General features: G+C 50.4%; 1 protein-coding gene across 1 annotated transcript; it reads right to left on the reverse strand.

Annotated features, from left to right (window-relative positions):
- Positions 1–17514: 17514 nt before the first annotated feature.
- On the reverse strand, positions 17515–21763 carry LOC143166492 (galanin receptor 2b-like). Its single transcript, XM_076350876.1, has 2 exons — positions 21375–21763; positions 17515–18528 (listed from the first exon to the last, which is right to left on the reverse strand). Exons 1-2 carry the CDS (start codon positions 21746–21748, stop codon positions 17637–17639), a joined length of 1266 nt encoding a protein of 421 aa, XP_076206991.1. The 5' UTR covers positions 21749–21763; the 3' UTR covers positions 17515–17636.
- Positions 21764–22086: the final 323 nt, after the last annotated feature.

A 22086-nucleotide genomic window follows, 5' to 3' on the forward strand; every position in this document is an offset into this window, starting at 1 on the left:
TCCCAAGCCAGCCGGGATGAGATGCTGGGGAGCTGCAATCCCGTGCTGGTCCTTGCCCAGGATAAGCAATTGCCCCAAGGCCAGGACACTGCTGCTCCTGAGTTGTTTTAGGGTTTGTGTCACTGGGACTAGGGGATGACTGGGTGCTGAGCAGTCTCATTTCACTTTTGCTTGCAGGTTAGCTTGCTCTCTGCCATTAGCTGGTGCTGCGGTTAATTCACAAACCCATTCCCTTTGGGGCTGGACCCAGTTGCACTCTGCACCTGCCTGATGCTCTTTCTTTGGGCAAACATGCTGACTCTTTCTGGAGCAAAGCCCAGCAGCAAGGGCTGCTTCCCACTCACTCCAGACTCAGTCAGTGATGGGAGCGTGCTCTGCTCTCTGATGGCGCCTGCTCGGGGGGCTGCTGTGCTTGGGATCTCCTCCACCAGCAGAGCTGGATCCCCTTGCTTCCCTCAGCTCCATGCCCATCCCCTTGCTCCATATATATATATATATATATATATATATATATATATATATATATGTGGAAAGCCTAGTGGTGGAAAAACCAGGAAGAGCAGCTGCAAACTCTGTAATGACCTGTGTGGTGCTGAGGTAGTGCTGCCATGGGACACTGCTGGAAGGATCTTGGCATGTGCTGGTGAAAGGTCTCAAAGGACATGCCTGTCCTCTTTGGTCCCAGAAGAGGACACTCAAGAAGCACAGTGTTTCTGTTCTGCAGCATGGCCAGTAAAATACAAGATAAAGCTGGGCAGTCTTGAACTAAACCCCTGGTTTCCATTTCCTTCCTTGCTGGGGAGCTCTGCCTGCGCTGCACTGCTGAGGGGTCTCCTGGGGAGAGGACGTCGGGGGATGCACAGCCCTTGCTGGGAGGCTCCCTATGCTGAGTGGTGTAGCGTGGGAGGAGGTAATGGACCCATGACACTGCCTGTCCCTGTCTGGGGTAGAGCCCCAGGCTGGGGCTGGTCAAGGAGAGCTCTGCATTGCTACAGGTAAGCCTTTTGAGTGATGACTGTAGATATTGTGGCCCCCTTCTTGGGAAAAGTGATGTGTTGATGTAACCTCTGAATGCACAGCAGCCCTCTGGAAGCTTTTACAAGCTCATCTGTGAGCAGTAGGGCTCAAGAGCCTGCAGAAGTGTGGAGGTAGATTTGGCCTGTAACTTTGTCTTAGCTGTTCTAGGGCTGCATTGTTTTAGGTCTTGTTTTGTTTCCCCCCCTCCCCTAAAGAGTCCAAAGTGTAGTTTGGTATTGCCTGGGAGACTCCTGCAGTCGCTGGGTAGGGGGAACCTGGAAGGACTTATAATGTGAGTACCTGCAGTCCTGAAAATCCTATACCCTTCTTGGAGTAAGGCTTTCTGCCTTAACTCTGCTTCACGTGGGGAGATGTTTGCAAAGCCCTGTGGGGCTGAGTGACAGATGCTGCCTTCTGGAGGAAGGTAGCTGTGATCCCACTGGAAGGGAACAGCTCTGTCCCATGCCACTACCTTGTCCTAAGCAAGTCAAGGGGATGTTGCTGCTTAAGCCTGGTCAAGCAACCAGTCCACTGGGTCTGTCTGCCTGAAAACAATAAACAGGCCTGATCCAGCACTTACAGGAGCTAACGGGACTCTTCCTATCAATGGGGAAGATGTAAAAAAGTACATTTAACCCTGTGGTCAATGCAGCAGCTGAGCTTTTCTGAGGAGAGTCTCAAGTCCCTGAGCTGAGATGGTTCTGTGGGGCTGGGTAGGTGCTGTTTTCGGCTCATAGCTCTTCCCCAGGGAGAAAGGAAGAGCTTTCTCTCCTTGGCCTCTCTAAGGAGGATCAGGAGGTCTGACTTTTGTATGCATATATCTATCAGCATCAGCCCTCAAATAAGGCTCTGAAGTTGTCAGCGTGACCAAGGGCCTTTGGGGCAATAGAAGTTGTACGTCAGGGAGCAGGGCAGCACTTCTGAACAGCTAAAATAGGGGTTTGAGCCTGTGGTCTTAAGTCCCAGCTCTTCCGTGGCAACCACTTTTGCATCTCCGGGCCTTCTCCCCACCTCAAAGGCATAGCTTGTCCTGGGAGCATTGTGCTGAGAGCTGGTTTTGATGGTGCAGTTCTTCAGCCTATGGCAGAAGGGTGAAGGAAACTGTGGAAGTGTAGTTTTCCCTGGTGAGAGCAAACCTGTGCTCCTTGCTGGATCTCCTGCTCTGCAGAGATGTTTGGTGCTCCTTGGGTTTGGGGGCCAAGGAGAGCCTTCAGGTAGTCTGATCATCGCCAAGCTATGGTGTTCAAGTGGGATCGCTCCTTCTCCGCACCAGGTCCTGTGCACAATGGCAGCAGCTCATGGTGGAGTCAAGGCTCAGGGGAGAAACTCATGTTGTTTTAACTGTGTGCATTTAGCTCTTCCCCTGCTTTAAAATCATCTCTCTCCAGGAAAGCTTTTTCATTAAAATCATCAAGGAAAAGACGCAAGTGGCTTCATTTAAAACAGCACCAAACGTTTGGGAAAAATTTAAGCTAAGATCGACTTATTCTAGATTTAGCTATTGGCTGGGGCAACAGCCAGCTGGGAGTCATTAGTATGAGCAGGAAGGACACGGCTAGGTGTTGTGGGCAGGAAGCCATACAGGACACAGTACCAGGATTTTGCTGTCTAGCACAAAGCCAGGAGGAACACTTCATTAGAAGCAAGCTGTGTGATGTTCTAATATTAGCAAATCTGCAAACAGCTTGCTCTGTCTGCAGTGTTGGTGCAGGCTGTCCTCCAGCACAGCATCCACATGTCTGACTGTGCTGGGGGCAGGCTGTGTGCCATGCTGGGAGTGCAGGGGTCTAGGCTGCCACTAGCAGAGCTCCCTGCAAATTAGGGCTGTGCTAAGGGGTGCAGTCCCTTTGCTCAGACATCCAGTGGGTGGTTTTCAGAGGTAGTAGCACTGACAGGTACTAAGTAGATGTGAAATGGGAGAGTCTTCAGCCTGCTCCATGTGGGCCTTGCGCAGGGGTTTGTGCTCACATATTCCTGCACTGTGTATTCCCCCCAGGTTCTGCTGCTCTAATTTGTGAGGTCTCTCTGTTGTTGTCAAGTGTCTTCTGTTTCTGGTTTTTGGGCAAGAGCAGTTGATGAGATGGCAGGATGAAGTAATTCTGTTAACGGAGAATACTCCCTAATGGAAAATATTTCTCACATGTCAAAGCTGTTGGCATGAATTGATTACAATGCATCAGTCTATCAGATGGCACTAAACAATTTGTGTTTAAATATCCCTTGAAATACGTGCCTTTCTCTGGGAGGGCCTGATCCAGAATCCAGCCCAGCAAACTTGAGCCTATCCAATGGACTCCATTTGGATCCTTTTATTGATGCAGTAGTGCAAGTTGGTGTGAACTTGCGGGCAGTTGCAGCCGACAGAACAAATGGATGCCAGGATTGTAGGGCTGAGAAGATTGTTTCGACTCAGTCTTGCAGGGAGAGTTGTGTCTGGAGGCCCCAGCACGAGGAATGAGCTTAACCATTGCTGGCTTTCCAAGAAGGGACAGGTTCCATATTAACCTGTGACTACTGAGATGAAGAGGAGCTTGGGTGGGTTGAGATGGCATTATCCTTTGAAGAGGCTGGTGTCTTCTGTGCTCAGTCCTAGGCGGTGGCAGAAGAAATGGAAGATGTGGGACCAGCTCTCATGTGCTCGTGTTGATGTTATTGAACATGAAGTTAAAATCGGTGACTGGAGGGCAAAAAATCTGTGACTCCAGCTCCAGTAGGAGCTCACAGTTCCCTCCCCTACAGCTGCTCCCAGAACTGTAAATCCTCATCTTGCTCTCCCAGTGCCAGGACTTGGCTTGCTCTGGTGCCTTTAGACTAACTCAGGGAGCTGCCTGCTGCAGTACATCTGGCAGTAACATCCTGCTGTGAGGTGCCCATGGGTGCTTATGGGCCTCTTGAGGGGTGGGAAGAAGGGCATGTGAGGAGGGGTGCCAGGTTCCTGGGGTGCCGATGGGGAGTAGGTGGACTACGTGGGAAGGGAGGGTGAGAAGAGAGGGACACTGCAAGCTAAAACTGATGCAGGGTACACTTCTGCTAGCACCGAGGCAGGGCATTTTCATTTTCACCATGTGCCTGGTGCTTCCCCAAGCTGGCTTATAAAACAGAATAATTGGAATTGTGAAGTGCCCCTACTTCTAACAGCAGCAAGGACTGGCTGGCAGAGTCCTACCACCCCACTGGTGTGTGGCAGTGCCCAAGGCCAGCCACCTCCTCGGCTGCACAGCAAGAGTGGTGCTTGTGGCTGTTGCCTCTAGGGACACTGTGCCTAATGTCAGCAGCCCCCAGGCACTGAATCTGGTAGATCCCCCTCTCTGGACCCCTCTCTAAAGGGCCAGCCCTTGGCAAATGAATTAATCCTCCTCTTTTTTTTTTTGAGGACTGGTTGAAGATGGTGTGTGGATGATGGCACTGGGGAGGAGACAAACTGTCCCCAGAATAGGCTGGATGATGGGAATCTGCGTGCAAGTAATGTAAAACAATGCTCTGGCCGAGCTGATTTCCTGCAAAACCCAGGTAGCTCCTGGGTGTGCTTGGCTATACAGTTGTTACAGACAGACCTAATGAATCCTGGCTCTTGCTAAAGCCTTGCACTTTGTTTGTGACTTGAAGAATTATCTTCTCTACTGAGAGGAGAAAATTAGCTCTTCTTTTCCTCCGCCCCCAGCCTTTGCTGCCCATTTTGTGCTGTCCCCTAGACTACTTAGACTCTGATGCTCTCTTGCTATACAGTAATTCCACCTTTATACCCACTGCAGCCCCTCCACCCACCCATTCCAGAGGAAAGCTGGTAGCATACTATCTTGAGTGGTTTATGTCTGCCCATAGGTCCCCTCCAAGCCTGATGTTATATTCCCTGGCCTCGGTTCAAGACTTGGCAATCTGGGAATGGTTTGACTATTTCCACTAATGCTTTCTGGCTACATGGGGGAAAAAAAAGATGTGACTAACACAGGATTATGTATATGGCAGTCATGCAGGCCTTGAAGCTAAACCCAACTCATCCACTGAGTGCAGTTTTGTAAAGAAATTAGTGCCCACCCAGAAACATCAAGCAGAATAACAACCCTGGTATCCCCAGCACAGCCTTTTTCCATTGACTGGAGTATTATTCATCCAAATGAAATTATTGCTCTCTGAAAGTTGAATGCTCTTGGTCAGTGGGAAGGATGGACTTGCTGTAAGAGCAGATGGGACCATTTATGTCTGCCTGGGTTGATACTCATTGCTCTGGAGGCAGCTGGAAGCATTGTGACTCCTGTCCTGAAGCACAGACTCTGTTTTTTTAATGCCAGGTCATGCTACAGGCTCTCTAATCACAGCATTTACATAAGTGATATATTGGGAGGATGGAGAAACAGACATGGGAGAATGCAGCCCAGCCCATGCGGAAGACAGGGTCCATGCTCAAAGGATATGTCTGCTGGCTCATGTCTTTACTGACCCCAGCTGAAATCTCCAGGACTCGCATCTCCTCCTTGACTGTGTTACTGTTGCACTTATTAAGGGTGCTGCCAGGTCCCTGCACAAGCCACCCAGCTAAATGATGGTGCATGTCTATGCCAATATACTTGAATTAGTACTGGTCTCTGTCTGACGTTAGGAGAGAGAGGTATAATTAAGGTAATTACACGCCATTCAGTATCAGTCAGGGAGAGCAAACTGTCTTTCACATGAGAAAAACACAGCGTTTTAGTCTGCCCAAATCATCACAACACAGAGCAAAACCAGAGATCTCCAGCCAGCCCACGGAGAAACCCCTGGTGACAGTGCTGCGTGGGGTCTGTTTGAGAGACAACAAAAACTCAACCCCCAGGATCAGATGAGCTCCCAGTGCTTCCCTCAGAGCGGGGTGACTCCTGGCTCTGCCATGGCTCATTGCTGGGTCTGGGGTTGAAACAGGTGCTGTGGTCATCTGTCTGGGTGCCTGGGCAAATCTTGAGGCATTACTGTTAACATTAGATGATGATGAAATCATCCCGTCCAGCAAAATAGATCCAGATGACAAAGAAGCTCGAGAAAATTGCTCACTCTTCTGCACATCAGGAAGAAATGAGATCTGTCAAGTTATTTACAACTGTAAGACATCTGTAAATAACTTGACAAATGCAATCTCCCTCCCAGCACTCCTGGGTGCCACAGTTGTCTTCCAAAAAGCTGCATACTGCAGAGCCTGTTAGGAGCCCAGGGTGCAGTCTGCTATGGGGGGTGTCACAGTCCATTCAGATCTCTCAAATTTACAGGACAACATACTCTGTGATTTAAACTTTATTTCATGAGCTCATTAAGAAATATGGCAAACAAACACAACAAACAGGGGCTCAATACCCTTTTGACCAGACTAGTCTATATCATGTGAATTCACTTATTCACCATTCAAGTCATAAAGTTTCACAACTTATAACCCACAACTCCTAATATCATGCACCTATGAGCAAAACAAAAAGAATTAGTTCCCTAACCTACGGGGAGAGTGCTCATCCTTCCTCCTCTGTCACGATGCGAGCGTCCCCCGTATCATACTGGGAAGCATGAAAGCCTCAGTAGTCTGGCTGCTGTTGGATCCGCTTCAAAAGCTTTTTGGGTAAGCTGATGTTTTATACCCTCCAGCTTGGAGGTTTAGTCTATACCATTTCCATAAGTTACTGGATTCTGAGGAAACTGCCAGATGAAAGATAATGGCTGCCGGAGACAGCCAGCTGCAGGTGATAATGGCTGCATCATGGCCCTTTAGCTCTTTCTGGCCACCTCTCCTGCCTATGTGGTACTCTGGCTTTGACCTGATGGTGCTGCTGCCAGCATACATCAGGCCTTAGCATGAGCTGGGATAGCCAAAATCTGAGCAGAAGTTGAGTGACTGCCAGGCAGTCACACTGCAGGGGGGGTGACTGCCAGGTACGGCCAGCGACTGCTTCTGCCACAGAGGACACCTACCTGATGGTTAGGGCTTACCTGATGTGCTGCTGAGATGGACGACTGTGGGATGATGCCTGGGGCCAGGCATTCACCTCCCTCTGCTCCTGCCATGTCTCAGATAGCAGGGCTCCTGGTGGCTCCTGCAGATGACAACACTTGTCCTGAGCCCCTAGGTGGGCACTGACCCTCACTGCAGCATAGGGAAGTAGCTGGGAATTGCGGCTGTTGTGCTTGACACTGGATGACCCTGGCATGCCCCAGTGAAGGCTCATGGCTCTCAGGGCAGGACACGTAGATGCTTCCAGATCCACTCCCAGCTCTTTCGCCTGCTACTGGCTTCCTCAGAGCAATCTGTACTACCCTTCTTGGCTGGAGACAAGCCTCATCTCCCTTGGAGATCTGTAAAACTCCCTGTGGGGGACAGGGATCTCCCAGAAATTAATGATGTGCTAAACAGCGCCAGATTCTCTGTTTTGGGGGCTCCCTGCCTTGTTACCGTAAGTCCTTCCTGTTACTAGCACACCTTCCCTAACTGCTGAGTGCTGCTATGGCCTTCCCTTCTAGCTCAGGAGGGAAGAACCACTATCTGCTTCTTAAATCGTTCCTACATCTCCATGTCAAGCAAACATACCCTGGGACTGAAAGGGGATTTCACTTGACCACTCTTGCTACTGCAGCTGTTCTGGAGGGACCTTTGCTGATGTTGCCTCATGTCATGTGCAGGCACCTCTGCTGCTTGGAGCAGTTGCTCTGTTTTGGGGAGCCCCACCGTTAGTTGCGATTTGGCTCACTGGAGTAGTGATTCAGGCACATTGAGTTATGCACAACTGTATTCTGTGTGTCCTTGTTGCCTGAACTGAAAGCATGCATGTGGATCCTCACCGCCAGAGCCCTGCCCCAATGCGCTGCTGTGCGGAGGGACTCGTCTTAGCTGTCTGCTGCCATGGGATTGAATGGTTGTGGCTGAGATTTGTCTGTTGAACCCTAACGTGTTACCTGAAGGTTTCTCTTGGCAATATTGTGCTGTTTTTGTGGGGTTATTTTCTTCACTTTTAATTGAATATGTCTAGATAAAATGCAGTTGCTTTTTTCCCCAAATTACACTTATTTCTTTTCAGTCTCCCTCTCTCTCTCTCCCCTGCCCTGCCCCTTCCCTCCTCACCTTAAAACACCTTGCCAGACTCTAACTCCTGGCTCTTTCTAGTGAATAGAAAGACTTCTGCCATGGAGGGGGAGAGTGAGTCGTGTTCCCCCCAGCACGGAGCAGGAGGGACACCTGCATCTCAAAGGTCACTGGTGGAAGCTGCTTTGTGCCTGATTTGTTGTGCCTAGGTGGAAGTGGGTGGTGTACTTGGGCATGTAGATTTGAGACATGACCCTTTGTATCAGATGTAGAAAATTATTTTGACTGACCGCATGAGCCAAGGACAGCACCTATATGTGAACAGGCAGATGCTGTGGCATTGTAGAAAAAGTGTGAGATGCCTGTTTGATGGATATCATTAAAACTCGTGTCAGGGTGGAGAGAGGTAGAACAAGCAAAAGCCTAAAAAAATCTGGTATGTGAGGAAAGATTGATTGAACTGGGGTTCTTCTGCTTCTGTCCTCCTTATTCTCTTGAGGCTGAAGTCTTCATATATGGCAGTCATTGCTGCAGTGCAGATGTGGTATCTTTTCTCCACCTCCAGTCAGTGAGATGAAGTCCACGGGCTTCAATTTACTGAGGGGCAGATTAGGCACTAAAAAAAAATTGTGATGGAGAAGCTGGAGGAGCTCTTTGCAGGAAGGTTTGAAGAACAACTGTCGGTGGCCCAGGCATGTGGGGCTTCTCCACGGTTTTGTTCCCCATCGTTCTGGCTGCAGCTCACGTACGCTACGCCAGCTACCCCTGATAATCAATACGAATAAGGAAGCCAGTCAAGCCCTGTTATAACCAGCTTGTTTGTGTTTTCCCCTGGGGCACCATGCGCAGGGGCTCCCCTTGGTGACGGGCCTTCACTGGCACTTCCCTATGGCTTCAGGCAGGTGCCTAGTTTGATTTCTATCAGGATTCCCAAAATAGAGGTGCTTCTTGGAGCTCTGTTCACTTCAGATGTTTTGCCCGATCTTGCTCTCTATCATCTTTAGAAAGAAAAACAAAAATAAATGAAAACCAGTCAGAGCAAGCAGCCAAACATAAAATGACTCATATACTGTACAAAGTGTTCTCCATCTTTAGGAACAGCCTTTTAAGTCTCAGACCTCGTTACTCTTCTGATTTATTCTCTTCCTAACCAATTTCTGTCCCTTTTTGTCTCTAATGGGTATTAACACGTTTTTTCCATTTTCTTCATCTGGATGTGCTGATGATTGAGTTACTGCAGTTCAAGAAACTGTGAATTGAGCTGAGTGTGCAAGACGGGTGGTAGGAGACCTTTAGCACCCACCACTGACTTTTGTACAGATCCTACGTTAACATGGTCACCTTTCTGCATGTCCTTTTCTGTTGGGAACTGAACTGGGATTGTGAACAAACTCAGTTCTTTGGGAGATGAATCCTCTCAGAGACTACTTGCGTGATGGAAAGATAATTCTCCCTCTGCTAATGTGGGAATGATACAGGAGAACCAAACACATGGTCCAAAACCCACTGAAAGGCAGTGATCTCTCCTGGCAGTGAGGCGCTCAGGCCAGACCTGGAAGTGCTGCCCTGGGAGCAGAGAGTCAAGTCTGAGACCTGCTGATTTGGTTTGATCCTTCAAACCAAAGAGAAAGACGTGCAGGCAAAGAGAGAGCTGATGAAGGCATTGCAGGCAGTGGAAGCTGCCCTTGGCTGGGGAGCCCTGGCTGGAGGTGGCGGAGGCTGTGCCGGGCAGGTTTTGCAGAACTAAGAGGCTGTTTCTCTGTAATTTAAGATTGCTGGTCTTCTGACCCCACTAGTTCTGGCACAGAGGCACTTCGAGGAGTGATTTTTATTCTAGGAGAAAAACCTCTCTGCTGACAAAAGTAAAGTCCCTCAGACCTTCCCTAGTCCCTCTGTATCTTCCATTCCTTAAAAAAAAAGCACTGAATGACCAGAAAACAAGTGGGAAATAACTTCGTAGTTGGTAAAACCAAGGAGAATCTGCACAGGAATGAGCACAAGTATGCACAGATACACCCAGCCACAGACAGACTAGCACAGATAGGAGGGGGCACCTTTGCTGTCACCCTCAAATCCTGATTTATAATCTTGATTTTAGAGCTCGATGCTTGAAATACCCCTTTCACAGCTCTGCCTGTCCTACTTGCTGGCTACTCCGACCTTAGGTTTGCTAGTCATCCCCCACTCAGGACAGGTCTCTGCAGTTGCTGGCATCTGAACCCCTGAGACCCGCAGCCCCATGAAGGGTTTGCCCTGTAGCTGGCACCCAGACATAGCCCCACGTGGAGCTGGCTGGTGGTCCACGTACCTGGGCTCAGAATGGGGACCTCACTTGTGCAGGTGACTGTGCTCTGGAGAGAGGTATTTTGGGCCACAGGGGTTGGCAGGGTTTAAATATTTGCATGGGATGCCCTGAGGAAGGAAACATCCCCTTCCTCTTTCTGGGTCAGTGTCTGATATGGTTCTAATTGCTGAGCCAACAAGTAAGTGCCTGCTTACTGGTAATCAAGCCTGGTCTTTACAGAGCTCGCCTTACTGCAATTGCTCCATACATGGGGATTGAATTTAGGAGAGCTGTGTAAAATAGGTGATTGCACAGCTATGGCACCAATCCTGATGACAGCAAGTTCATCTGCTGCCCCTCCGCATCTCTGCTGGGCCCTGGCCCCTGTTTGAGCGTCCCTTCCCCAGCACAGAGGAGCTGAAGCAGCTGGTTTTCTCCAGGGAGGGCAGGTACAGCAAGAATAGAGGAATGGCAGCCATTCAGTAGGTACAAGGCCACCTGTCAGCCCAGCACTGAGCCTTTGTAACAGGAGCTATAGGTGATACCTACAGAATACCTGTGGATTTCCACCCCTGATGAAAATCTTTGCATTTGGGCATAATTGCTTGTGTGGTTCCCGTTAGCAAGACAGCAGAACCTTGCCGGTCATGCACGCAAGGGACCTGGGGCAGCTCTTTCTTGTATCTCCAGAACTTCCTCAGAGAGCTGTGTGTGACCAAGGGATGTGGGAAACCAGGTCTGCTGTCCCCCCAACCCAAACACCAAGGGTTGGCCTGTGCTGTCTTGTAGACGTGTGGGAGGTAGTGCTTAACTGCTTCTCTTCAGTGAGAGCTTTCAAGTGCTCTGGCTGGGCCCAGTTTGCAGTAAGCACAATTGCTTTATTTATTATAGCAGCTGATGCAGAAGGACATCCAAGCCAGAGCATGTGCTTCTGCTTCTCACTGTAGCCTCCTGCCCTCCATCCACCATCCCGGTTCAAGCACCATTACCAGAGTTGGGGCGCAGGGCTGTTTTCAGCTCCTCTAGACCAGGCACATGGCAGGGCATGTCAGTACCTGCCAGCCACTCTGGAGGGGAGCCCAGCCTAGGTACGGTGAGCTCCTGAAATCCCTGCATGTGCCCCTTTCTGACTGCTGCATCTGCCAGCAGAGATTTTTATGCAAGGGACAATGTGGCTAGCTGCATGGGATAATGCACTTTTGTGACTGGGTTTTCTACAAAGAGTGAGCGTGACTGTAGCTGAGCTGAGATCTATATGGGGAGTGAAGGTTTTCTGCTAGCTTTTGGGTTTGGGAGGGAGGACATTATCTACCTTCTGCAAAACAAACTAAATCCAGTTTTCTTTTGGTGGGAACACATCCACAGTTACTTTAGATTGAACTTTTCCATCCAAATCACATTTGAAATTCTTCTCCTGTTCAGAGCACACCAGGAGCTCTTCTTGTGGGGCAAACTGAATTTTCAGTCAGTTTAACGAGATTCTTGAGAGCATTTCTGTGTTTTAAAAGAATTAGGTACTATTTCATGAAGCGTCTTCTCTGTCTTGCTGTGATCTCTTTCCAGAATGCTCTCTTTTGATCTTTGCAAACAAATGTGGATTTCTATTTTGAGAGGAAAAGCTTTTCTTCTATTTGAGCAGATACAGACACAGGTTAACTGTCTGTGTGCATTGTAAGTAGGCGGCTGCTTTCTTCCCAGCCAGGGTTGATACTCTAGGCCCCAACTTATCCATCCCACTTTGTCTCCTCCCATCAACTCCCAGGTAACTTCCAGCACTAGCTTGACAGCAAAGTGTCTGAAATTGCCATTAGCAATTGAACTCAGTGTGCGCTCCTCAGGGTCAATGCAGGTAACAGGTTTAGGTGAATGAGACCTAGGGACACAATGTTCTCCTTTGGGGATGGGGTGATGGAGTGAATCCCACAGGAGAACAAGTCCAGATGAACTCTTTCAAAAATCTTCAGTCACCTTCCTCCAGAGAGCAAGAAGTCTAAAATGCAGCTACCACTCAGCACCTGTCTTTCCTGTACAGTTGTCTATGCCTGGATCTCACCAGCAGGGCTAATGAGCAATGATAGATGCATCCCAGTTTGATAAGTTCTTGTCTGTTGGCTCCTGCACAGAATTTTTTTTTTTTTCCCCAGGAGAAGAGTTCTGGTGAGAAAGCTCTAGCAGTAACTAGAGCTTTGCTAAAGGCCATGGCTATCAATCTGATTCAAGCAGAGAAAATTCAAACCTGGTTCCTTAATGATGAAGGTGAGGCAGAGAAGGTGTTTCCTGATGGGATGGAGCAACTGGAGGCTGTGTGGTTAGCTGCAGAAGTGTGGTTAGCTGCAGAACTTCACTAACACTAATGAAGGATGGGATGCAGAGGGACTGCGCTGGGGTTGTCTCCTGGAAAACTCATACCTGTTCATGACCTCAGGGCCTGAACTAGAAACAGCAATCCTTGGTGATCAGCCAAAGGAGAGGTTGCCTGCTGTGCGTGAGTTAGTTACACTGGTCTCAAAGCAGGCACCACAAGGTGATACCACATAAAATGCCTATCAGGAGCTCCAAAGAGCCCCCATCTCCTGCCAAGGCCCTTTACAGTTGATCAGACTGGAAGGAGGCAGCCCCTCAAAATGAAAAGGGAAGATCCTGTTTCGTTAGCAAGGGCTCAGTGGGACTAAAGAACCAGCCTCATACAGCATGTGGTTCCCCTTCTCCTGAGCCCAAGGCTTCCTCTGCCTGGTTTGCTCCTGAGCTGAGTCTGGTGGTGTTGATGCACCAGGCATGGTATGACTGGCGGAGGTTGGAGTTGTAAACCTTGGAGTGACTACTGGTTTTCTGTTGTTTTATGAGTATTGGCTAAGTATTTCTGGGCTGGGGGGAGCTCTCTGTCACTAATTACAGCTGCCTGGCAGAGGCACCAGGGGATTCCTTCCCTGGCAGGAACCAAACCAATAAGTAGTTTGTTTATGGCACTCACTATTGGGTGAATTTACTACAGCAGCCAAGAGCAAATCCTGAGAGTCCTGTATCAGTTTCAAACAGGCTGGAAATTGCTCTCCAGCTTGTTAAGTCCAACTGTTTTGTGAATGAAGGGGAGTAAATCGCTGTTCATCCCCTTTGCCTTACCAGAGGGGCCTCAAAAGGCTGCCCTGATAGTGGAGGAGCAGGGAAGGATAGGAGAGTAACGTGTTCTTCACAGAGGACAGAAGAAAGTAAGACTTTGTACCAGGGGCAGGGGTTTCAGCATGCATAGCTAAGAAGCTTCCTTAAGAATCAGGATGGGGACTTGCCAGAAGCACCTGTGAGAGGGCACTCCATTGCTGGAAGTGCTCTGCGCTGTCCTGCACCCATGCTTGCTGCGCAAGCTGCTGCCCTGGATACCCTGCTCTGCCAGCCAGACTCTTGCTGCCTGGCTCTGGTTGGAGTGTAGGGTCTTTGGGACAGGGACCACCTCTGCTCTGGGTTCCTACAGCATTGTGCATGTGCGGTGAAGAACCATAGCTGGGATTTCCAAGCTGTCCTGCAATGGGGCTGGTAGCAATGCTGGACAAGTGGCAGGGCTTTGCTAGTGGGACTGGGAAGGTGTGTGGAGAATATAGCAGGCTGGTTTTGAGGCCCAGATGTTCTCCGTACAGGTCCCAGTCCTAGAGCTGGAAGGAAGGTATGCCTTACCCTAGTGTTTGCCCAGCTCTACAAGATTGGGATCATCTGTTGGAAAGGTAGGGTAGCCCCTGAGTTAGTGAGGAGAGTTCGTTGGACTACATTAAGCACAGCAAGGAAGGAGTGGTAAGTTATTCCCGGTTTTCACTGCGGACGTGCTAGCCTCTGGTGTGGAAGTGTCTTGCACTTGCAGATTTTGGCCTCATAAAGCTGGGCTGTTGTGAGTTACCGTCAGGCACAATGAGAAATATGTTTCTCAGATCAAGTGTTCCTTGGCTTCTCAGTCAGCTGGAGTGGCTTTTGGTTGAGAGCCTCTGGGTAAGGATGAAGGGGAAAGAAAATAAAGTGGATATTGTTGTGGGAGTCTACTATCGACCACCCAGCCAGGACAATGACACCGATGAATTATTCTACAAGGAATTAAGGGATATCTCTAGTTCAACTGCCCTTGTCCTTATGGGTGATTTTAACTTCCCAGACATCAACTGGGAATATCGTATAGCAGACACAAACAGGTCCAGGAAATTTCTGAAGCACGTTGGAGATGATAACTTCTTGGCGCAGGTACTGAGGGAGCTGACTAGGAAAGATCTAAATCCTAGATTTGTAGTTTGTAAACAGAGGGACTTGTGGGTGAAGTGGTGATTGGTGGCTGGCTTGGTTGCGTTGACCACGAAGTAGTTGAGTTTCAAATTGTTGGCGATAGGAGAAAAAAACTTTGGATAGGAGCCAGGAAAACTTGGACTGTGGATATGGGGAGAGCAGACTTCGGGCTGCTGAAGGAGCTAATTAGTAAGGTCCCCTGGGAATCTGCTTTTGAAGGTATTGGGGTACATGAATGGGGTCACTTTTTAAGAGCCATCTCTTAAGAGTGCAGGAGCAGGCAATTCCAAAGTGTCAGAAGTCAAGCAAGCAGGGCAGAAGGCCGGCTTGGCTGAGCAGGGATCTTCTTCCAGAACTTAGGCAGAAAAGGAAAGTGTATGGACGTTGGAAGCAAGGACAGGTGACACAGGAGGACTACAGGGATGCTGTTCGACACTGTAGGGAGAAAATTAGTGCAGCCGAAGCTCGATTAGAGTTCAAGCTGGCCAGCACTGTGAAGGACAACAAAAAGGGCTTTTTCAAATACATCAACAGCAAAAGGAGGATCAGAGATAACATTAGTCCATTACTTGATGAGGTCGGTCACCTCACAAATAGGGATGTAGACAAAGCAGAGACGTTTAATGCCTTCTTCACTTCTGTCTTTAACACCGATGATGGGCCCTGGGACCCCCGGAGCCCTGTGTTGGAAGACTGTGACTGGGGGATGATAAACTCCCAGCTGACCCTGAACTTGTTTGAGACTTGCTGCTCCAGCTGGATGTGCATAAATCTATGGGGCCCAATGGGATTCATCCCAGGGTGCTGAAAGAGCTGGCCAATGTCATCATGGGACCTCTCTCCATTATTTTTCAATGATCTTGGGAGTCTGGAGAGGTCCCAGTTGACTGGAAGCTGGCCAATGTTGTCCCAATTTTCAAGCAGGGTAAGAAGGAAGACCCTGGTAATTACAGGCGGCCAGTCACCAGTGGGGCTCCCCAGGGCTCAGTTTTAGGGCCAATGCTCTTTAATGTTTTTATAAATGATCTGGACTCAGGAATCAAATGTACATTAAGTGAGATTGCCAATGATACTAAACTAGGAGGAGCTGTGGACTCCTTCAAAGGTAGAGAGGCCTTACAGAGATATCTGGATAGGCTAGTGAGCTGGGCAACCACCAAACTGTATGAAATTTAACAAGAGCAAGTGCCGGATTCTTCACCTGGGATGGGGTAATCCTGGTTATACGTACAAATTGGGGGACGAGAAGCTGGAGAGCCGCCCCGCGGAAAGAGATCTGGGGGTTTGGGTGGGTGGCAAGTTGAATATGAGTCAACAGTGTGCCCTGGCAGCCAAAAGGGCCAACCGTGTCCTGGGGTGCATCAAGCACAGCATTGCTAGCCGGTCAAGGGAGGTGATTGTCCCACTCTATACCATACTGGTGCAGCCCCACCTCGAGCACTGTGTGCAGTTTTGGGTGCCTCAATACAAGAAGGACATCAAACTATGAGAGTGTGTCCAGAGGAGGGCGACCAAGATGGTGAAAGGCCTCGAGGGCAAGACTTACGAGGAGCGGCTGAGGTCACTTGGCTTGTTCAGCTTGGAGAAGAGAAAGCTGAGGGGTGACCTCATTGCTGAGGGGTGACCTCATTGCAGTCTACAACTTCCTCAAGGGGGGCAGCAGAGGGGGAGGTGCTGATCTCCTCTCTCTGGTGACCAGTGATAGGACACGACAAAATGGAGTGAAGCTGCATCAGGGGAAGTTCAGATTAGACATTAGAAAAAGGCTCTTCACTGAGAGGGTGGTCGGTCACTGGAGCAGGCTCCCCAGGGAAGTGGTCACGGCACCAAGCCTGTCAGAGTTCAAGGAGCATCTGGATGATGCTTTTAGTCATATGGTTTAGTTTTAGGTAGTCCTATGAAGAGCAGGGAGTTGGAATTGGTGATCCTTATGGGCCCCTTCCAACTTGAGCTATTCTATGATTCTATGATCTCCAGTGATTTAGCAATGGCAGGAAGGCACCCACTTGCATCTAATCAGCCCTGGTAAGGGAGATGAGAGTTTTCCTTCCTGAAGCTCCAGGGGGCCAAGTGCATGCTTATATCCTGAGATGAGATTCAGCATGCCCTGAAGAGCATCTGCTCCACTATGGAGAGCGAGCCTCCTCAATCCCCTGTGCAAAGACTGTGTCATGCAGGCAGGAGGAACCATAACTGAACTAACCGCTTAACCCTGCCTCTGCCCACTAGCTCCTTACCTGCCCATGGGACCTCTGAAGCATGGTGATCCGGTAAAGCTGCTTTTATGCACTGACAGTAGACTCCTAACTGTGGAGGGTGGAGGTCATTTATCTTGGGAGAAAAATATCAGCTGTGCACTGACCTGCACAGGGACCTGGTGGCCATGTCAGTAAACACAGCTGTGGAGAAAGGAGTGGGGATACCAGGCAGGGTTTGGCTCTGCAGACTTTGCTCAGTGCTGGTTTTCATGGTGCACTGTGATTTACACCAGTTAGGAAAAAGGCCCCGTTGAGGTATGGGTTAGCCCATCCCCACCCTAGATGACCAACGCAGGGCCCACTATTGCCTGGATGAGGGAAGTGCATTTATTTGCTCCGGGTTAGAAAGACATTTCTCTAGTATGTACAGCAGCAACATCACACACATGCAGAGAGCAAACAGCCTGCCCCATATCCCAGGGGAGGACCCAGTCACTGGGAGAGCCGCGCAGCCAGCACCAAAGCCATCACTGCAACCATCCACGGACTGTGCCAGCCGCTTTCCACACCACCTTTGCTTGCCTGGCCCTGCCTACACTGCCCGTCTCCCTTGCCATTCCTGCTGTGGGAGCCAGTCTGGCCAGAGGGGGCACTGGGAGGCAGAAGAGACACTTTGACAACTAACCAATGTGTCCAGAGCAGTGGGGCCACGGAGTAGAGGAGTTAGAAGGATGAGAGCCAACAGAGGAGCTGGAGTTTTAGTCCTTGGAGTCCAGGTGGTCTGAGGATCAGGAGCAAGTGTGGGTTCATTCCTTCCCTTGCATGCAGCATGTTGTGGGGAGATGGCTCAGGAGAACAGTTGGTGTATGGAATGGGAACGAACAACAAGGCCAGAAGCAGTTTCTGGCTTGCCTTTCCAGCATCCTCTCTCACCCAGTGGGAAAGGGTGGCCTGAAGCTGGTGACACAGCCGAGCTGGCAGATGGTGTGGAGCTTGGCCACTGAGAAATATGAAGGGGCTTGGAGGAACTGGAGGGGACTACCATGGAGGCTGGGTTCAGCTCGCACCTGTTATTCTCCTCATGCATCTGGGACACTTCAGTGGAGCCTGCCTCAAATCCAGGCACAATGTGGGCAGCGTGCACCACATGCACCTTGTTGCGGTGCTTTTTCCTCAAGAGACAGCTGAAAACTTTTTTGAAGCCCTTGCGGAAGTGCTTGGAGACCAGGGCGTAGACAATGGGGTTGAGGCAGGAGTTGGCATAGGCCATGCAGTGGGAAAGCAGGCGGAAGGCGTAGGTGGCCTGGTTGAAGGGGAAGTCTCCGTAGAGGTATCGGAGGATGACTACGTGGTAGGGCAGCCAGCAGAGGCAGAAAAGGATGGTTACAATGATGATCATCTTGGTTACCTTCCGCTTGGCCTTCTTGGACTCTGATATGTCCTCCAGAGGGTCCACTGCTGTCCACAGGTACTTGATGGTCCTGGTGTAGGAGAGGCTGATGACCAGCACTGGGATGACATAGCCAAAGGCAAATGTGCTGGTGTCCATGACCTTGCGTCTCCACTCCTCCCAGCCAGGCATGCAGATGTAGCTGGACTCCCACTCAATCAGGTCATAGTAGCTTAGGTAGGGCCCAGCAAAGACCACGGAGAGGCCCCAGATCACAACCATGGCAGCCACCGCGTTGTGGGGGGTCCGCAGCTCCCGGGAGCGCAGCGGATAGCGGATGGCCAGGTACCTGGAGGGGAGAGCAAAGCAACAAGCACTGAGATTTTAGCCAAGCTCTGCCTGGCCACATAAACTCCAGGGACAAGAGAGTTTCCTTCATTCTCCTGAAGGTCCTTGAGCAAGTGGCCCTACATGTTATCTCACGCCCTCTTTGAGATACAGTCCTGGGTAAAGCAGCTTTTCTCTTTCTAGCAAGGATGATGCTTCTCCCACAGGCTTAGGCTGGCTCACCCCTCCGTACATGGTGGGGTGTGTTATGTCCCTGAGCTAGGGCCAGCGAGATAGTGCTATGGAGACCATGCAGATATCCACTGCTTGGCAGAATTTATCCAGCAGAAAGAGGTCTGAACGGAAGATTCAAGACGTGGGGAAGCTTCACTGGCTGATGGGCACCGTGCAGGCTCCTGCCCACTGAGGGCATATTTCCAGCCTTCTCCAGCTTTTGGATCAGCCTGGTACGGGGGAGATTTGCTCACTGGAGCTGCGGCTGCCTCCACCTTGGTACCAAAGGGACCAGATGGGCCCTTGCCTTTTGGTACTGTCTGCTTTCTCGGGCCAGCCCAAAGCAGGCAGTGATGGTCTGTCTGCTCCCTCCAGCAACAGTGGCCAGATACAGTGTGATGGCCAGCTCTGCTCCTCCACCTCCAGGCAACACCATAGGGCAAAGATGCAGATGTCAGCAAGGAGAGAAGGTGACTCGGTGCTTGCGGGTAGGGGGTGGAGAGGAGCTGTCAGCACAGACAGGAGTGCAACTGCTGCAGCCTCAGCCTGCCAGTGTCTACAGAAGGATGCTCATTTGATGCACTGTAAGGCCAGCAGAGCAGGTAGATAACACATGCAGTTAGTGTGAAAGGTCACATGTATGACAAAACCCTTGTTGCTTGCTGGTCTTGTGTCCTGGTTTCGGCAGGGATAGAGTTAATTTCCTTCCTAGGAGCTGGTACAGTGCTGTGTTTTGGATTTAGGATGAGAACAAAGTTGGTAACACACCAATGTTTTAGTTGTTGCTAGGTAATGCTTACACTAGTCAAGGACTTTTCAGCTTCCCATGCTCTACCCACTGAGAAGGCTGCAGGTGCACAAGAAGCTGGGAGGGGGCACAGCCAAAATGGCCAAAGGGACATTCCATACTATGGGACGTCATGCGCAGTACATAAACTGGGGAAAGCTGGCCGGGGGGGCCGCTGCTCGGGGACTGGCTGGGCATCGGTTGGTGGGTGGTGAGCAATTGCGCTGTGCACCACTTGCTTTGTGTATTATTATTATTACATTATTATTATTATTATCATTATTTTATTCCAATTATTAAACTGTTTTTATCTCAACCCACGAGTTTTTCTCACTTGTGCTCTTCCAATTCTCTTCCCCATCCCAGCGGGGACGGGGGGGGGAGTGAGCGAGCGGCTGTGTGGTGCTCAGTTGCCGACTGAGGTTAAACCACGACATCCTGTCATCCTGAAAGCTGCCGGCAGCTCTGCGAGAATCACTTCACGTCACGCTGAAATGCAGCCACCTGCAGGTGGAGCACTGCACTACAGCACACAAGTGTCACCAGAAAGGGAGAGAACACAGGCACTAGCACCTTGCCAAAACGTCCTTTTTTTTTGTGATACTGTCCCCAGTTCTGAGCTGGCTGGAGAGGCAGACTGCACTCAGGTGATGTAGGTGCAGGGAAGCAAGAGGCTTAGACCATGAGAAATCTCAGGTCTTCCTTGTGACAACAGCCAAACTCTGTAACTGGAATCCCAGAGGATTGGGATATTTTTGTCGGGGATTCCCCTTGCCCCAACCAGGGGATGCTGGCATCTCAGGGTGCATTGCTGAAGTGTCAGATCGCTGTTTGAGTCCAGGTGCCTGTTTCTGCAGGTGGCACCTGGGAGCAGGACGAAGTGGAAAGGGGCTGGAAGAGTAGCCCAACCACACTTTTTGCTGGGATTTAACCCATCCCAGATATTCCCTGGTACTGAAGTTTCCTTCTGCCTGAACCTCCTCATTGCCGAGGGCTGTTTGGCCCTATCTTGTCTTTGGTGCCTTGGAAGCAAACACAAGGAGCAAGATGGGCCAGGACGTGTTCCCTGTGGCAGTCAAGGCTGGAGCTTACCCCAGTGGGGACCTCTTCCTCATCCTGGACCATAAGTGTGGGCTCAGTCAGAAGTGGGGCAGCTGACACAGTCACCTTACAGAGCCCTTGGGAACAATGTAGGTGGCACCAATCAGGGCCAGAGTGTCCTGGGTGACCTCCCTAGAAAGGACTTGGCTCACGGTGCGGGTACCTTTCTGCACAGGGTGCAGGAAGGCTGGGGGCAGTGGGGGAACAGGAACTGCTAAAACAGGAACAGGTTTTGTGCTGGGCTGGCAGCCCCTGGGGAATGAGAGGTGTGTTTGCTGCAGGACTGTGATCTCTCCTGGGTATTTATGTGGCTTCTCTTACGGTGCCCTCTGTTTACCTTGCTGCCTGCACATGATGCTTTTCTGAAATGGTGGCTTGGGGATAGCTATTACCCTCTGAGTGCCATCTCTAATACAGAGCTAGGTGACTCATTGGGAGTCTGTGGCACAGCAGGGAGCTGAGCTTGGGTCTCAAGTGCTCTAACCACAAGGCAAGTCTTTCCTGTAGAAAGCACAGACAGGAGCAGCACCAGCTTTGCACTCGAGAGATCTGGAAGTGCTACTTGGGGATTGTTAGGGCAAGGGAGACACAACTGGTCCCCAGACTGCCTTTGGCATGAATCAATACCACTGGGGTTTGAACCATCTGCCTAGTGGTGGTGAGCCACGATCTTCCCATGCCCTCACTCAGCCCAGCTTCTCAGACTGCCCTCCTTCCCCAGCCCAAGGTCATTTTTAGACTGTTACCTGTCCACAGAGACGGCAGCCAGAGTAAAGCTGCTAGCATACATGGTGAGGTAGATGAAGAAGTGGACAGCCTTGCAGATGAAGGAGCCGAAGACCCAGCCCTCAAGTGAGTAGATGGTGGCCTGGAAAGGCACGCAGAAGACAATGAAGAAGAAGTCAGCCAGGCTGAGGTTGAGGATGAAGAGGTTGGTAGTGTTTTGGCCCATTTGCCCATTGCGCAGCAGCACTGCCAGCACCAGGCTATTGCCCACTGTGCCCAGGAGGAAGATGAGGGAGAAGACCACAGGGACAATGACACTGGCAGGGCTGAACTGGTAACTGTTGGAGGAGTTCCAGTATCCAGCCAAGCTCGCGAAGTCCTCGTGCTCCGTCATTCCGTGTCGTGGTGAGATGTTGGAGCCTGGGGCAACACAGGGAAAGATGTGAGAGACTGGAGAAACACTGCTTAGCCTGTTAGCTTGGCTGATGGGCCTGGGCTCACTGGACACACAGAGCCCCATTTTCAGTTCTGTGACCCACAATGCTTTTCAGCAGGTTCCTCCGGACACTGCTGGCCTGGAGGACACGTAAGATTAGGTTGCAGGTAAGGGGTGCCCTGCTCCCCCATTCTGGCCCTGGAGTGAATCCACAGCCCATGTTCAGATGCTGCCTTGGATTGATGATACTGGAAGTGAGGTTTGTGGGAGAGAAGAGGACGGCATCTGTCCCCAGC

This window comes from Aptenodytes patagonicus, chromosome 13 (assembly GCF_965638725.1).
Source record: "Aptenodytes patagonicus chromosome 13, bAptPat1.pri.cur, whole genome shotgun sequence".
Taxonomy (NCBI): domain Eukaryota; kingdom Metazoa; phylum Chordata; class Aves; order Sphenisciformes; family Spheniscidae; genus Aptenodytes; species Aptenodytes patagonicus.

Excerpts from the sequence above, each read along its gene's own strand:
- LOC143166492 (XM_076350876.1), bottom strand. The coding sequence starts at position 21,748 with ATGACGGAGCACGAGGACTTCGCGAGCTTGGCTGGATACTGGAACTCC. Across the intron at positions 18,529-21,374 it reads GCTGCCGTCTCTGTGGACAG|GTACCTGGCCATCCGCTATC; the intron begins GTAACAGTCTAA and ends TCTCCCCTCCAG.